The 18,299-nt window shown below is 43.3% G+C and overlaps 1 protein-coding gene and 1 pseudogene across 2 annotated transcripts in view; one reads left to right on the top strand and one right to left on the bottom strand.

Moving 5' to 3' along the window:
- The window catches only part of KLHL6 (kelch like family member 6), a 124,468-nt gene that overhangs the window by 40,754 nt on the left and 65,415 nt on the right, over positions 1 to 18,299 (top strand). Inside the window, exon 3 of the mRNA XM_082459965.1 lies at positions 13,038 to 18,262. Within this exon, the coding sequence (XP_082316091.1) occupies positions 17,970 to 18,262 (293 nt within the window). The 5' untranslated portion in view covers positions 13,038 to 17,969. The remainder of the gene's footprint in view (positions 1 to 13,037; positions 18,263 to 18,299) is intronic.
- On the bottom strand, positions 833 to 11,999 carry LOC309659831 (large ribosomal subunit protein eL21 pseudogene; annotated as a pseudogene). The gene is made up of 2 exons (XR_014268361.1): positions 8,409 to 11,999; positions 833 to 7,272 (listed from the first exon to the last, which is right to left on the bottom strand). The product of XR_014268361.1 is annotated as a large ribosomal subunit protein eL21 pseudogene (transcript).

Below are 18,299 nucleotides of genomic sequence, written 5' to 3'. Positions count from 1 at the left end.
CTTATTTGCTGTGTGACACTGGGCAAATGACCTCCCCTTCTGAACTCTCATCTCCTGAGCTACAAAATGGAGACAACACTTGCTGATGACTTGACTTCCAATGTTTCTGTTTTCTTACACACCATACATATTACACATTGGCTTTCGGCAGTTCAGTTCTGAAGGCCACCCATACACTGCTGTGTAACAGCGGACGGAAGAATGTGAGCTGAGGCACGGTGATGTTCCAGCCCACCGGCCGTCAGTACAGCTTTAACAGCATAGCCAGTATGTCGTTCCATTAAATATTTTATTGTAATTTTTCCTTTTATATTATAAAATGTGTGGAAAATGAAAATAAAAGTTCTGATGCTAGTGATTAATAAGTACAAACTATTGAGCGCTGTATCGGTTATTAAACTATCATCTCTCAGCTTCAAACCCACTCGTCTGTATTCTGCTTTGTGATGCAGGGGCTGGGATTCTGCGAACGACATTTTTCCTTGGCCAGCTGCTTTCTTTTAGGCTCTGTCAATGAGGGACGTCGGAGGGAGATTGCAAGGCTAGAGGAGGAAGAGGAGACTTTTTCCTCTTTGCTTTTGGTTTATTGCTGGTTGGCCCCCTGTTCCTGTCATCAGCATCCAGCAACGCTGCTCCTTCACTCTGGCAGAGGTAGTTCATTCCAGAAGCAGTTTGTTATGGGTTGAATTGTGTTCCCCTAAAACTCATATGCTGTAGTCCTAACTCTCAGTACCTCAGAATATGACCCTATTTGGAGATGGGGTCTTTATAGAGGTAATCAGGTTAACATGAGGGTGGGCCCTAATCCAATATGACTGATGTCCTTATAGAAAGAGGAAATTTGGACACTGAGATATGCATAAAGGGAAAACAACGTGAAGAAACACAGGGAGAAGACCATCTACAAGCCAAGGACAGAGACCTTGAACAGATCCTTCCTTCACAGCTTTCAGAAGGAACCCACCCTGCTGACACCTTGATTTTGGACTTCTAGCCTCCAGAATGTGAGACAATAAATTTCTGTTAAGTCACCCAGTTTGTGGTGCTTTGTTCTGGCAGCCCTAGCAAGTAACATACAGTTCAATCCAGTGTGAGGTTTTACCAACTTGCAAAGCCAACCTCATGGCATCCCTGCAGAGATACCATCACTGCTGGCTGGCCCCCTTTCTTCAGAAGTCTGGGTCCCAATCCATTGGGACTCTCCTCCAGATCCCTAAGTTTTAATAATTCCAACCTCTTCCTTTGGTTTCCCCGGGCTATGAACTCCTTCCTGCTTCTGCTACCTCTATGACAGCTTAGTGGGTTTTTTTTTTGCCTTTTCGGTTGCTTAGTTAACAATTCTTTCCTACCTAGTTAAACATTCTCTATATTAAATTCTCTCTATTAAAAGTACTGGAGCCTTGTGGGCATGACCCTGGCCCGCTGAGCTGCAGAGGTGGGGCTGCTGCCCCAGTGGGTCTGGAAGGCTGGGCATCAAGCCAAAGAGTGTTATTCTCGAAACTTAAGATCTAATGGAATTTGCCTTCCTGCAGGACTTATCACCCCTTCCTTCTTTCCTATTTCTCCCTTTTGGAATGGAAATGCCTGTCCCACCATTGCATTTGAGAAGCACATAACTTATCTGATTTCACAGGTTCACAGCTGGAGAGGAGTTTGCCTCAGGATAAGTCATACCTCTAGTCTCACCTACATCTGATTTAGATATTTGGAGTTTGGACTTTAGACTTTAGAGCTGATGCTAGAATGAGTTAATACGTTTGGAGCTGTTGGTATGTAGTGAATGTAATTTCAATGCAATAAGGACATGGATTTTGGGGGCCAGGGGCAGAATGCTGTGGACTGAATTGCGTCCCCACAAAATTCATACGTTGAAAGCCCTAATCCCCAATGTGACTCTCACAGAGAGTGTGACATAAAGATCCTTTCTGGCATAGACTTCTCCAGACTGTATTAGGTACCTCTCCTCTGATGCCAGGGACAAGGACCATAGAACTCACAAATTTAGCACATTCGAGACAAAGATGGCAACTTTTGAAGCAAACAGAGTGGTAGACTTTGTTTCCTCATTTGAATGTACATTGGACTTAAGCCCATTTGCTGAGTGTTTAATTGTTAAGGAAAAGAACTAACCTGAGGAACAGAATAAAATGTTGAAAATATATAAAGATTGGATTTAAAACTTCATATAATTTAGGGTGTCTTATTTTCTTATAGTAGCCTGCATGTTCCACATACTATTCAGAGATTTTCTGTTCTCATGTTGGCCTCATTAGGCTGGGAGGTCCTTGAGGCAGGGCTGGAGGATATTTAGTCCCCTCTGTACCCCATAGTGTCCAGCACTGTGGCTGGCCCATGCTTGGCATTTAATAAATATTGATTAAACTTAAACTTAAATTCTGGAAAAGGGCCCATTTCAACTCCCCATCATCAGTGTCATCTTGGACCTGTCTATGATCCAGGACAGAGCCTGCAGCGAAAGGGGCAGCCTAGCAAGAGGAGTATATTTTGTCAACTTCAGACAGAGAAATGACTTTCCGTTAAGGTGGATTATTTTGAGAGGGCTAGACATAATTTACATGTCAGTCAGTCAGGCAGTGGCCCAAATGGTTCTCATGTCTGGAGGGAATTCATGTCTCTGCTCTTCTTTGCTTAGAGTTTGAAACTTTTGTTATTTAATAATAGTTGTTATTTATTTAGCACTATGGTATGTCAGGTTTGGTGCTAAGGACTTTACATAATCATCTCTCATTTGATAACCACAACAATGCTATAAGATGGGTAACCCATTTTATAGATGAAGAAACTGAGGATCAAGTTAAGCTAACTGTCAAAGTTAAGCAAAGTTAAGCAAAGTTAAGCAAACTGTCAAGGCCACACTGTGGGAAAGTTAAGCAAACTGTCAAGGCCACACTGTGGGAAATGCAATAACTGGAATTAAAATTCAGGTCTTTCTGACTCCAGTTTGGTCCTTTCTAATAGTCTTCTGCTTTCCTGTTCAACCAGAGTCCCTAGACCCTTAGAGTGGAGTGACAGATCTCCTGACTCTCTCCACACTAGGATCCTCTCTCCAGGTATAAGCACTCTAGTTCCAATTATCCCTCTGAGAAAGTGATGGCTAAGTTTGCCAGTCCCCAGTTTAAATTAGTTTACTATAACTTCACCTTTCCACACACCATACTGAAGGAGGCAATTTACGAAAAGGCAGTGTGAGATTCAGAAGTGAGCAGGAACTTCTACTTTTGAGTGTTGTCCCCCTCAATATTTCCTGCCATTCTTGTACCTGGAAGGATTAACATGATGATTAAGTATGTTGATAGATAGACTATTGGTTATACATGGTAATAATATTTTATCTTCTCATTTATTACATCCATAATTCTGAGCAGCAGTGTTGTTAACCCAGAATGGGGATCATCTAAATGTCCTTCCTGAATGCTTTTGGTATGTGTTAAAATGTTTCTACATATATTTTGAGAATCATAAAAGATCAGAGCTACTGAATCATATTTATTGTATCAGATTTCCAGTATGTCAAGTTTAAAAGAATTTAGATTAATTTGAGAATCTCTGGATAATGTGGATGATATATCCAGAGACATACATGAAAGCTTCCCTTGAAATGGAGATATAGAACGAGTAGACTTCATTAACCCAATGTTTTCCTTGTTTTTCATCTCTCGTCTAAAGATGTATTGAAATTCTGTAGCTTGAAATGTCAAACAGACTTGCTCACATTTTTTCAACCTAGATGAAGTGTTTTAAGGGTGAGAAGGCCACCTGGCTGTTTCAAAATGAGATTGATTGGAAGTCCCCGTCCCCCAACTCCTACACCCCACACTATGCTGCAGTCTTCCCCTCAGCTGTTCAGGTTCACACTTTAATTCTAAGGGTACATCCAGAGATGACCATCTCTGCTGGATTTATTTACTCAGTTGGGAGCTTGTTGTAAGATTGAGTCCCTGGTGAGGCTCTGGCAGTGGCATCCCTGCCCTGTACTGTGTCAGTGGAGCAAGCTGCAGCATTTGTTTTGTTTGTAAGATTTATTATTTATTTATTTTATTTATTTATGGCTGCGTCGGGTCTTCGTTGAGGCACGCGGGATCTTTCGTTGTGGCTTCTCTCTAGTTATGGCGTGCGGGTTTTCTCTTCTCTAATTGTGGTGCGCAGGCTCCAGGGCACGTGGCGCTGTAGTTTGTGGCACACGGGCTCTAGTTGAGGCACCCGAGCTCAGTAGTTGTGGCGCGCGAGCTTCTCTCTAGTTGTGGCATGCGGGTTTCTTCTCTCTCTAGTTGTGGTGCGGGCACCAGAGCACGTGGGCTCTCTAGTTGAGGAGCATGGGCTCAGTAGTTGTGGCACGCGGGCTTAGTTGCCCTGTGGCATGTGGGATCTTAGTTCCCCAACCAGGGATCGAACCAGAGTCCCCTGCATTGTAAGGCAGAGTCTTTGCCACTGGACCACCAGGGAAGTCCCAACTGCAGCATCTTAACTCGGGCATAAGGAAAGTGGTGTCCTTAACAGGCTGATCCTTCAGAGTGATTCTGAGCCTGTTTTTAGCTGCACCTTTCAAACCTCATTCTCCATCCATGCTTGAGATTGTGTGCTCTCTGGAGATTATGTGCTCCCTAAACACTCCTCCAAACATTTCAAATTTAAAATATAAAAGAATAGTGCAATGAGCTCCCACATACCCTTTGCTTTATCTTTATCCAAAACATTTTCTTCTGCTGAACCATTTGAAAATAAGTGGCAGGTATCATGATGCTTCACCTGCAAAAGAGCATGTATCTCCTGAGAACAAAGACATTATCCTACATAGCCACAACGCCACGATCACATGCAAGAAATTTAACCTTGGTATAATATCATTAAGTATAGTTCATATTCAAATTTTCCTTAAAATGTCCTTTATAGCTGCTTTTTTGGGCAATGTAATCAAACCTTTAATATCACTTTTGTGCTAGATGAATTCACACATAAACTGAAAATATCTTAGACTTTTTAAGTATCCCAGGACTCAACTTTGATTAATTTTGTATTTCGAACCCAAGTCCATGTTCAATACCATTTCATCTAAGGATATTTTTAAACATGTGACATTTGACATTAATATTTTTGGAACTCTGGAATACCCTGTGCCCAATATCCCCAGTATGTTAAAAGTAGAAAGAAAACTCCTTTCTTTAGCTGTTTTTGTTGTCGTTGCTGTTTTTTAACCACGTTAACCATTTTAAAATGCAGAGCTCAATAATTTTAAGTCTATTCACATTGTTGTGCAACACATCTCCAGAACTCTTTTCATCCTGCAAAACTAAAAACAAAACTCATACTCTTCTCTCCCAAACCTGTGTTCCCCATATCAGAGTGTTGGCAACTCCATTCATCCAGCTATTCACACTAGAAACCTAGACCATTCTTGAAAATTCCCTTTCCTTTACACTGCATATGCAATCCATCACCAAATCCTATTGATTCTGACTTTCACGTATGCCTCCAGTTCATCAGCTTGTTTCTGTTCCCAGCCCTCTTTCCCAGTCCACGCTGCCATCTTATGCCATCTGGATTACTGTGATAGACTCCACACTGGCCCCCTTTTCTTCCTGCTTATCCGTGCTGGCTCCTAGTAATTTGTTTTCCATACAGAGACAACAATTGTCAAAGTGCAAATCTGATTATATCTTGCACACTCAATCCTCACTTGCTCCCCCAATCCCTCAGAGGTATAGACAAAACTTAACCTGGCCTGTAAGACCTTGCATGATCTGGCCCTGCCTACCTCTCCAGCTCCATCCCACACCATTCTCTCCCAACTTTTTTTACTTTTTTTTACTCCAACCATATGGCCTTCCTCCAGTTCCTTATACTTGCTGTGGTCCCTCCTCACTGCGCTTCGCCTATGCTGTAGCCTCTGCCGGCACAACGCTTCACGCAGGTACTGCACACTCATCTATCACAGCTCAGTCATCAGAGAGGCCCTCGCTGACTTCTCTGACCAGGTCACATTGCCCCTGATAAAGTTTTCCGCCAATTACATTTCCCTCAAACATTTAGAATGATTGCAGTGTGTGTGTTGGTCTCCTTCACTAGACTGAAAGATCCTTGAGGGTAGGAACTGTGTCTCTTTTTCTCACCCTTGTATCCTGAGCACCTGGAACATACTCATGAAACATCTGATGAATGAATGAATGCCTTCCCTTCTGGTCTTTTAACTATTTTCATACACTATCATGTTTGCAAAAATAGAAACATCTTGTACCTACCATTTTGTAGCTTTCCTCGTGTACTTAGCAATAAGCAAACATTTGGGGGCTGCTTTTATTGACAAAACCCACTCTTTGGAATTTTTGCTGTTTCCAGTTTACTCCTTGACTTTTCATTTGGAAAGTCCACTGCAGGGTTGGGTATAAATAGCAAAACTGAATTAGCACTGGCTGCAGCTATGGTTTCTGATCTTTTTTCAAGGCCCATCTTGGCACCTGGCAACATCCCTGGTCCGCGCAGGAAGGGTAGTGCAGTGGTTAGCATGTGGGGGTCAAACAGATGAGCATCTCAGCACTGCTCTGCTTCTGTCCCAGTGAGGCCCAGTTGAATATAATGAGCAAAGTCTCTATCAAGCTACTTCAAGGCAAGTGGGATCTAGGCAGAAATCTCTCTGAAATCCAAGAGCAGAGCTGTAACTAGAGCTAGAAGGTGGATGCAGGTTCAGAGCAGCCTCAGGAGCAACAGGACCCATGGCTCTCCACCCAGGCTCAGGGTGGCCTGTCTCGGCCACTCTCTACATGTCAGCTTCAGTCTCCTCTTTAACTTTCCAAGCCCCTCTGCTTACTTACAGTTTTTGCTTTTCAGAAGTTTGGCTTGCAAATGGCTTTAACTTGGCATGGTTCTGACTCTATCTGTGGCATCTCTTGATATATCTTTTTGCCACCTCTTTCTGCTCTCAAATGGCAAACTCTGTGTTTCTTATTTCAAATTAGAGAGAGAGACCCTAGCTGTCCCATCTGATCTTGTTGAGCCAGTTGTATATGTCCTTGAACTAATCTCTATATACACTTGGCTGTCTTTGGGTGGGGACATCCACTCTAGTTAGTAACAAGGGCAAGCAGTAGAGTCATGTAGTACCAAAAATGGCTTCCTGGGCAACAGAGGAGGTGGGCTGGGAATCTTCCATTAGAATAGGCCGTGGACAAATCAGACGCTATAACTGACTTACCTAGTACAGCCTGTGCGACCTGGAACAAAACATCCAACTTCAGCTTTGAGCCTTGGTTTCCTCAGCTGTAAAAAGAGGAAAGCAACCTATTTTATCAAATTCCCAGGATATAAGGAAATAAGATGAGATAAAACACACAGAACACTTGACCCAGTAGCATCTCAACTAGTAAGAGGTACTATTACATCTCTTCATTGTAATAGTGTCATCTATAACATATTAATGTTTATAATGAATATACATAATATATTATATCTTTGAATATATTCTTTGAAAATAATATATTTTCATATTATAAATAAATATAGTACATATAATGTAAGCTATATATAGAGAGATATATATATGGAATAATATAGTTTCAAATTACCTCTTTAATCCAGGTTACTTCTGGGAAGAATTTCCCAGGTGGATAAATACTTCTATAATTTGTGACTCTAGGTAGAATAATATTTCTGACGCACAAGGTGGAGTGATGGAAATATTTTTCTCCCCGGGGAGATGGTGGTCTATTGGCCCCTCTGTACTACGTGGAAATGATCCAAGATAACATGGGGACAATAAAGAGCCTGTGGATACTAACAAAGGCTTTTGTACTGAAGGAGTTTTTTGGTCTGGAGCCAGAAGCCAGATTTAGAATGAAATGCACACAATTTCTTTTCTACAGAAATGTTTGAATAGCAATAGTTAATGCTTACATAGTGCTTACTATATGCCAGGCATTGTGCTAAAGGCTTCACATGTATTAACTCATTTCCCCCTCTTCACAACACATCAAGGTGGATAGCTACGATTTACAGATAAAGAATCAGAGACATTGATCTGTTTTTTTTTTTTTTTTTTTAAATTACCTTTAATGGCTTTTAAAAAAAATTATTTATTTATTTATTTTTGGCTGTGTTGGGTCTTTGTTTCTGTGCAAGGGCTTTTCTCTAGTTGCAGCAAGCGGGGGCCATTCTTCATCGCGGTGCGCGGGCCTCTCACTATCGCGGCCTCTCTTGTTGAGGAGCACAGGCTCCAGACGCGCAGGCTCAGTAGTTGTGGCTTATGGGCCTAGTATCTCCGCGGCATGTGGGATCTTCCCAGACCAGGGCTCGAACCTGTGTCCCCTGCATTGGCAGGCAGATTCTCAACCACTGCGCCACCAGGGAAGCCCTGATCTGTTTTTTAAAATCCTTTCCATAAGCTATAAGCAGCTGACCTTGCTTATGTCCATCTCTAGTCCTCAATCCTCTGAGTGCCATGGTTGGTATTGCTGTTCTTCCAGGACTGGAGTCTTGCCTTGCTTCTCTGACTTCTTCCCACTGCCAGTGTTCTTCCATGAATTCCAAACCTGAGGGCTGCCACCAAAGCCCTTAATAACTTTTTTTTTCACAGCCCGGAGGTCTTTTTTTTTTTTTTTTTTTTACACGTATTACTCTATGAATTCATAGGGAATGGGTTCCAGCAGCTCAGGCTCCTTTGCACTGGTTCTCACAAAATGTGCTTCTCTGGGGGGAGCAGGCTGGCACTTCAGTTGAAGCCAAGCACTTTTCTCTTGGCTTCCTTCTTTTTCTGATCGTTTTCCTTCACACATTTCAGGAAGCTATCTCAGCTCTTAGAGGACTGAATATGCTCAGTGTGTACATTACTTCTGTTGGCAAGAATCTTGCCCTTAACTTTTTTGTTTCCAGCAATGCCAACAGCATGCTGGGTAACACTAGACTCTCCCAGTTTCGCCCTGGGAACATTTGTGGGGAATTGCTTTTTGAACATGACGTCTACAATATCACCTTTGTGGTAAATTCACATGGATGTGGCTGAAGGAACTATTCCATGTTTTCTAAAAGGCTTAGAGAACTTATAGAGGGTGCCTCTCTTCTTTCCCTTTGTGTTGGTCATTTTGGCAAATTACTGGAAGTTGGAAGTTTCAGCCAAAAAAGAGAAAAATAGAACCCCTTAATATCTTGAGCAAGCTTAGCTAAGTGGCAAACTGGGACATGAAGTCGTAATAGGCTAAGGAGTGAGAGGTTACATGGGCTAAATGGCTCAAAAATCAGCGTCTATTGAGAAATTCCCTTTACAGGAAAACTGGATTTGCCTTCAGGGCAGGTGTAGAAGCTTGGAGGTGCCAAGCTGGGCTGTAGATGTGGCTGCCATGTCAAGTGCTTGGAGGTGGGGACGACAGCAGTGTCCGAGGAGGAGGGGCGGTGTGCTGACCAGGGTACGGGTCAGCTGGAGGAGCGTCCTGATACTGCTCTGTCTCTGTTCTAGTGAAGCCTGTGTAGATGTAAGGAACAGAGGCTCAATCCAGTTACTTTGAGAAAAGGGGGATTTAGGCAGAACGCCCCTGCAATCCGATAGTACAGCCTTAAGTGGGGTTGGAGGGTGTTACAGACTCAAGGTGGCCTCGGGACCTAAATTGTGTAAAGGGGAAGACGGTATGTCAGTTGTGTACTGGTTAAAAAAAAAAGCCCTGATTTGTAGCATTTATCATTCTGTGGTGTAAATACTCCTATCATGGCCAGTTTCAACCAATATGATGTCTTTGAGCTTGAAGCTGGGAAGAAATGCATGCAATTCAATCTCTCAAACCAATATGAGTCTATTCCAGGGCACCAAATTTTAACTTTTTTTTTTTTTTTCTAAATTTTCCAAGTTTCCAACAAGGTGATTTATTTTTGTTTTATAGTCAGAAAAACACCTAACAAAAGTTATTTTTAAAAAAGAAATAGAAATAAAGAAATGGGACTTAATTAAACTTAAAAGCTTTTGCACAGCAAATGAAACCATTGCCCAAACTAAAAGACAACCTACTGAGTGGGAGAAAGTATTTGCAAATGATATGACATATAAGAGGTTAATATCCAAAATATATAGGCAGCTCATAAAACTCAATGTCAGAAAAACAAAAAACCCATTTAAAAGATGTGCAGAAGACCTAAATAGACATTTTTCTAAAGAAGAAATACAGATGGCCAACAGACACATGAAAAGATGCTCAACATCGCTAATCATCAGAAAAATGCAAATCAAAACCAAAATGAGATATTACCTCATACCTGTCAGAAAGGCTGTCATCAAAAAGACCTCACCACCACGTTGGTGAGGACGTGGAGAAAAGAGAAACTTAGTACACTGTCGTGAGGATACAAATTGGTGCAGCCACTATGGAAAACAATATGGAGGCTCCTCAAGAAACTAAGACGGGACCACCTTCACTTCCATCAAAGGAAAACATTACTATTTTCTCTTTTCCAACATTAATTGGGAAAATGTTATTGAATGCCTATAATAGGCAAGGTGTTTGGCATGCTGGAGAGGGACTAGAAATAGGGTGACCAAATTGAGTTTTGTTTTGTTTTGTTTTTAATGTAGAGGCTTTATTTTACTTTTTTTTTTTCTGTTTCTTTTTTTTTGGCTGCATTGGGTCTTCATTGCTGCGCGCAGGCTTTCTCTAGTTGCGGCGAGCAGGGGCTACTCTTCGTTGCAGTGCGTGGGCTTCTCATTGTAGTGGCTTCTCTTGTTGCAGAGCACGGGCTCTAGGCACGTGGGCTTCAGTAGCTGTGGCACATGGGCTCAGTAGTTGTGGTGCACGGGCTTAGTTGCTCTGCAGCATGTGGGATGTTCCTGGACCAGAGCTCGAACCCGTGTCCCCTGCATTGGCAAGTGATTCTTAACCGCTGTGCCACCAGGGAAGTCCCCAAATTGAGTTTTCTCAGGGCTGCCCCAGTTTTAGCCCAGAAAGTCTGGTATCCTGAGAAACCCCTCAGTCCAGGCAAACCAGGATAGTTGGTCACCCTACAAACAGAAGACACCTCCCATCTCTCAAGGATTTTATAATCTAGAAAACGATCTCAGATCCACATCCTCATGAAATATTTATTCATGTCTTAGGAGAAATAAAAATATAGGAAAATGAGAGAGAATATGCAGCCGAACCTATCAGGGAAAGCTTCGTGGAGATAGTTTCATTGAAGATGGCTATTATTATTATTATTTTTTTAAACCCAACATGGTAGGTATTTCTGGGAAATGATATTCTGGGACTCTTTGCTTTGTAGCTCCTAAATTTTCGGTGAACATCCTTACTTCTGTAATGAGAAAAAAAGAAAATAACACTACCCCCCTCAACCAAAAACAATTTAAGTAGATTTCAAATATACATATAAAGCAAAAGGATATAAGAAGCATTACCAATCTTTCCACCAAGATATAACCTGATTTAACATTTTTGATAGGTATATATCTAGGACGGTGGGTCTCAGCCAGGGTGATTTTGCCACTTGGGGGACACTGGGCAGTGTAGACAGACAGCTTTTGACTGTCACAACTGAGGAAGGATGCTACCTGCGTCCAGTGGATAGTGGCTAGGGATGCTGCTGCTAAACATTCTGCAAAGTACGGGACAGCTCCCCCTCCCCCAGCAAAGAATTATCCAGTCCAAACTGTTAGTAGTGCCATGACTGGGGAACTCTGTTCTAGGATGTACATATGGCTTTGGTTTGAACTTACAAAAGTGGTGTTAAATCTATGTATAATTTTCTAATCTGAATGTATTGTATTTCTTCAGGCAGAGAAGGGGAAAGACAGTCTACGCAAAGGGAATAAATACAACTCAAAGACAAGAAAACTCTAAGCATATTTAGAGACAAGATATGTAGTTATAAAATCATAGTGACAGAATACATCATAGTGGTTAAGAACCCAGGCTTCGAAGTGAGCAAATGCAATTGGAATCTTAACTTCATCTCTTTGGGTCAAGGGGCTGAGTGAGAGGGAAGGAAAGATGAGATAGGAGCTGTATGCTCTTTTTTTTTTTAATAATTTTTTTAAAATTAATTAATTAATTTTTATTTTTGACTGCCTTGAGTCTTTGTTGCTGCATGCAGGCTTTTCTCTAGTTGCGGTGAGCAGGGGCTACTCTTCGTTATGGTTCACAGGCTTCTTATTGGGTGGCTTCTCCTGTTGCAGAGCACAGGCTCTAGGCGTGCAGGCTTCAGTAGTTGTGGCTCGCGGGCTCTAGAGCGCAGGCTCAGTAGTTGTGGCACACGGGCTTTGCTCCGCGGCATGTGGGATCTTCCCGGACCAGGGTTTGAACCTGTGTCTCCTGCACTGGCAGGCAGATTCTTTTTTTTTTTTTTTTTTTAATTTATTTGTTTATTTATTTATTTTTGGCTGTGTTGGGTCTTTGCCTCTGTGCGTGGGCTTTCTCCAGTTGTGGCGAGCGGGAGCCACTCTTCACTGCGGTGCGCGGGCCTCCCACCATTGCGGCCTCTCCTGTCGCGGAGCACAGGTTCCAGACGCGCAGGCTCAGTAGTTGTGGCTCACGGGCCCAGCTGCTCCGCGGCATGCGGGATCCTCCCAGACCAGGGCTCGAACCCGTGTCCCCTGCACTGGCAGGCAGACTCTCAACCACTGCGCCACCAGGGAAGCCCTGGCAGGCAGATTCTTAACCACTGCACCACCAGGGAAGTCCCTGGAGTTGTATGCTCTTGACAAGCCATTAATCCTCTATCAGCCTCAGTTTTCACATGCTTACGTTGAGGAACAACAATACCTACTTCAGAGGACTACTGTAAGCATTAAAAGAGATAACGGTTCGCAAAGCCCTTGCTTCTGGTAGGTGTTCAATAAATGGTGACTATGTTACTATTATTATTGTTAACTTTTTTATTGTCAAACAAAGCATAGATATAGAAAGTGACACACAGGGCTTCCCTGGTGGCGCAGTGGTTAAGAATCCGCCTGCCAATGTGGGGGACACGGGTTTGAGCCCTGGGCTGGGAAGCTCTCACATGCCGCAGAGCAACTAAGCCCGTGCGCCACAACTACTGTGCCTGTGTTCTAGAGCCGGCGAGCCACAGCTACTGAGCCCATGTGCCACAACTACTGAAGCCCGCGCACCTAGAGCCCATGCTCCACTACAAGAGAAGCCACCTTAATGAGAGGCCTGCGCACCGCAACGAAGAGTAACCTCCGCTTGCTGCAACTAAAAAGAAAGCCCGTGAAGCCATGAAGACCCAATGCAGCCGAAAATAAATAAATAAATTAATTAATTAATTAATTAAATTTATTTTAAAAAAAAGAAAGAAAGTGACACACAAACTGTATAGCCTAGTGAATTATTATAAGGCACATGCACCCTTGTAAATACCATACGGTTCAACTCTACACTCATGCATGTAATGTATGTCAATGCTTTTATATATATAAGGATCTTTGGTGGGAGGGTGGTAGTGATTGTTTGGGATGGAGAGAGGGTGTATCACAATAGACTTCTTAGTGGTTTTTTTCCATTTGGTATATTCCCATTTATTCAAGTTTTCTTTTAAATCTTTTAGTAAAGTTCCTTAGTTTTCGCCTACATTTCTTGTTAAGATTATTCCTAGGCATTTACATATGTTTTGTTACCATCATGAATGACATTATTTTTCCATTACCTTTTCCAACTGGATATTGTTGGTATACTGGGAAACAATTTTTATATTTTTATCTTGTTTCTAGCCACTTTTATAATTATTATTTTATAAACCTTGCAGAATTGATGTCTCACTGCCCCCTCATTCACAGACTGTGAGTCAGGAAGGAGAGACTTCTATGTAGGGAAATAGATGGTTTGTCTAGCTTGTGTAGGGTAATAGATGGCTCCTGTCTAAAAATTGATGATAGCCCCATACAGGGTGTTATCCCCACATGTAGTGATAGCCTCATATGGGGGCATCAAAAGCAGCAACTAAAGATTCTGAGAAGCAGGAAAGAAAGGATGCTGAGATGAGCCCTTCTGACCTGTCTAATGTTAGAAAAGGAAAAGGGGGATTCTCTCCTTCTCTTGGACAGAGCAGTGGAAGTAGTAAGATGTTGGCAATGGTGGTGTTCAAGGCAGTGTGGCCCTGACAAATGTGGCAGTCAGAGGCCCAGAGCACTTCAGGGGCAGCTTGTGATGCTTTGGTGCCATTGCGATTGTGACTGTGCCCTACAAAGGCAGGCATGGTCTAGTTGGCTTTGTGAAGTCCTTACTGTCAGTCATAAGTTAGGCCCTTGATCATCAGGATGTAGCAGCAGAAAGCAGGAGCCAGAGCTTACTGGACATTCGTTAGGTTGGTGGAGGGAGACCTTCAGGTCAGGGAGTACTAAAAGACAGAATCCCCTAACCATGGTGGATCAAAGTCATAGATGCATTGAAGTGTTTCTGGGAAAACTTCTTGGGATTGAGAGTCCACAGGATCACTAGAGAACAGTGGAAAATAGGAAGCATGGGCTTTAGAATCAACCAGACCTGAGTCCAAATCTCAATTCTGACACTCAGTAGCTGTGTGTCTTAGTTTGGCTTCCTTCCCAAAGCAGACTATAAGACAAGGATTAGGTGCAAGTAGTTTATTTGAGAAGCATAGTGATGGGATGGGGAAGTGAGATGGGAAGGGCAGGAATCCCTTAGAAGATAAGTGGGTTACTACATTGGCAACTGAAGTTCAACACTTGGGAGTCCTCTGAAAGACGGTGTAGAACACACTTCAATGCTGTCCCACAACGAGACAAGGAAGCTAGCAGTTTTATCTACCAACTTCTGGCCCTCAGATTAAGGTCACTCTTGGGGGGCATTAACTCTCCAGCACCACTGGTGAGTTGGCATGCTCTTGTAGCTGGAGAATGCTCTCAGACAGAGTGATGCTTTTGGTGTGTATGGGAAGTTTTGGTGGGTCACCTGTAGATGGATATGGGCATGACACCGATATTGTGTGCTGCAATTATGTGATCTTGTCTGTTTTCATGTTTCTAAAATGGAGATCAAAGTACTTAACTGCACTGGATTCGTGGGAAGATGAAGTGCATTAGAATTCACAAAGCACCTCTTACAGTTCCTGGAACATAGTTGATGCTCAATAAATGGTAGTTTTAGTAGCAATAAGTTAACATGAGGGAAAAGTGGCTCTTCCTCTGTGGCTGACTTAAGACTTGTTAAGACTTAAGACTATCAGTATAATTTGTGTTAGGGAAGATGGTTGACTGGGGTCAGAAGGGGCAATCCATGGCCTTAGGAATAGAGATCTTCCTTGAGTACAGCTACCCATTTGTATGTGGCCAGAATCTGTTCCTTACAAACATCATAAAGCCAACTACTTAGTAAGATATAATTAGATAGTTTTCTCGGTAGTAAAGCTTTTGCCAATGGTTTGTATATTTTGCTGCCTGGTAGGAAAATAAAGCTTCCACAGAACAGATTTATTTTGCTTGTATCTGTAGAGAATATTTACAAGTTCATGCTGAATCTCAGAACATATTCAGGTTGACATAGATGCACTGATTGTGTATTTTAACCTTTCCGCTAAAATCTAATCATAGATCTTATCACACTCATGGTACAACTCTGTGTGTGCTTGCTTACTAGGAAAATGGAGGATTTGGGGGGGAAGACAGCAGTTATCGGCTTATATCAGGGGATGGGGTGGGTGGGCTTGCGAGGTAAATATATGGAACACTATGAGGGAACTTGGTGAATAGGATCTACCATGAACGAAGAATTGAGTTATGTTCTTAATTTTGGTGTTTTGGGGGTGGTTGGATGGAGTTGGATTATGGCCAATGTTGTTTATAATCTGAGAGGTTCTAGAGGACAAAATGTCATGAGAGGCATCGGGTCATGTGTTGTCCTCAGCTCTACTAGAGGGCATAGTTAGAGTCACGGAGGTGCGGGTCTGAGCTCTTCCCTGCGCAGGCCTGCAGGAGGAGTTCGGGTTGTGCGTGTCCTTGTGGCAAGCACAGGAGGATAACTGTACACCAGCCCACCCCCCTCTTCTGTGTTAACAGGTCCTGATTGTGTTCAGCTATCAGATGGCTATTCCTTGATCTTGGGGGAGGTGGACTAGTCCCAGTGCATGAATCGTGTTTGGTGCAAGGCAATTGTGGTACTCAATTTATATTTCCTGGTGTTAGGTCTGAGGTGGCCATGTGACCTAGGAAAAGTGTGACAGGGATTTTAGGAAATAATTTTCTCTCTGATAAAAAAGAGAGAGATGGAGGAGAAGAGGCCTGCCCCTTTTCATCCCGATTTTGGACCAGGGTTCTGTGAAGACATGGTGTTTGGTACTGTGGCAGCTATTATGTGACCATGAGGGTACACCTTTATCACACCAAGGGTGACAGAGTGAAAGATGGGAAAATCTTCTGTCCTTGATGACATCACTGAGCTTCTGGATCAACCTGGGACTCCACACCGCTAGCTTCTTATAATGTGAGACTCTTATTGTTTAAACCACTTTTGATGGGATATTCTGTCATTGAAGCCAAAAGCATCTTTCTTTTTTGTTTTTTTTTTTGGATACACGTGCAGCTTGTGAGATCTTAGTTCCCCAACCAAGGATTGAACTCGTGCCCCCTGCAGTGGAAGTGCAGAGTCCTAAGCACTGGACCACCAGGGAATTCCCAGAAGCCAAAAGCATCTTGATTGACAGAGCTCTGGTTGAAGAACAAGTGTTGGGAGAATATCAAAGGCCCCAATTTTAGGAGTAAAGTATCCATGCGTAGAAGAGAAGAAGAGCTGAGGCAGAACTGGGACTCCGGGAGAGGCTTCAGTCACCACTGACGAGGACAGAGAATTGGGCTCCTGCTCATCAGGAGGACCGGTAGTGCTCCCCACTGCTAGAAGGGGAATGAGAGCAGGAACAGACAGCAGAAGCCGCTTTGGTGAGGCGCCAGCCCCTGGGGCAGCCATAGCGGGCAAGCCCAGCAGTTCTCTCTGTGGGAGACAAGGAACCAGGGCCAACACGATATTACAGCTCTGGTAGCCTGGTGGTGGTGGAAGAAACAGGGGCTTTAGAGGCAAGAACTGGGCCCTGCCACTCAGTTTCCTTAGCCATAAAATGAGGAAAGTCATATTAGTGCCACTGGGTTGTTTTAAGCATTAAAATACCTTAACTCCTATAAATTTCCTAGGATATAGCAAGAGTTTAATAAAAGACAGTGATTTCTATTTAATGGAGACCTGCAGAGGCAATGAAAATACTTCATGATCCACTACTAGATGCATGACCAATAGATGCTGGGTGAGGTCAGGCCAATTTGAGACTTCCTAGGGCAATCTGGTGTCGACCTACCCTGATTGGTCTTCTAAGAGAGAAGACCCTGGGGATGGAGTTTCTGGAGACCATTTCTTCTCTGCCCCCAGAGGCATATCTAAAACAATAGACATTTTGGGGAGAAGGGGAACATTAATATTTGCCATGACATTGTTTTCCCCTGAGCAGGGAGGAAGACAAAGACAGATGACATGCAGAGCTGATAGAAATGAGAATGCCAAAGCTAAGTGGGTTTTCCAAGGTTCCCGAGGGACTGGTCTGGGGCACATCATGGGGGTCTCAGACTCCTGGGAGAAGGAGGAGGAGAATTTGGAATGTCCCCTGCCCATCCCATCGTTGACACCTTGGGATATAGAAGCACCAGAAGTATGAATGTAATAACCAGAACCAGAGGCTTCCTGCTCACGGATGTGAGGGGGGGAGGTGGACTGAAATAGCCACACAGCACTAATAGCAGACTCTGAGAAGCCACTCCTTTTCACTGGAGCCCCTTCCTACACAGCCTTCTAAGTAATTTCTAAGCTTGTGATGATTGCAGAAAGAAGAAGAATAGAAGTTACTGGCGTTTGTAGTAACAGGATGAGAAAGTGCAAGACTTCCTGTTATGTGTGTGTGACAGCTGGTGATAAGTGGAGGGCCCTGCACAGGAAATCCGCTCAGCTTCTGCAATGTGACCTGCCTGAAACTTGGGCACTTCTTCAGTCTGGATGTTGATGGCAGGACAAAGGGGCACCTGGACCATGGACAACGTGGTAGAGAAGAGTTTGGAAGGGCCCCTGGCACCTTCTACAGATGAGCCTTCCCAGAAAAGGGGAGACCTGGTAGAAATCTTAAATGGGGATAAGGTAAAATTTGACGACACTGGACTCTCCTTAATTCTGCAGAATGGCCTGGAGACCCTCCGAGTGGAAAACGCTCTGACAGACGTCATCTTGTGCGTGGACATTCAGGAATTCTCCTGCCACCGCGTGGTGCTTGCCGCGGCCAGCAACTATTTCAGGTCAGCGCGCCTAGACCAGAGTCAAATTGGGTGCAGG

Source organism: Balaenoptera physalus (genome assembly GCF_965194825.1).
Source record: "Balaenoptera physalus genome assembly, chromosome: 4".
NCBI classification, from domain to species: Eukaryota; Metazoa; Chordata; class Mammalia; order Artiodactyla; family Balaenopteridae; genus Balaenoptera; species Balaenoptera physalus.
Note: the sequence above shows the minus strand (reverse complement) of the source record. Positions and strands in the feature narration are given on the sequence as shown.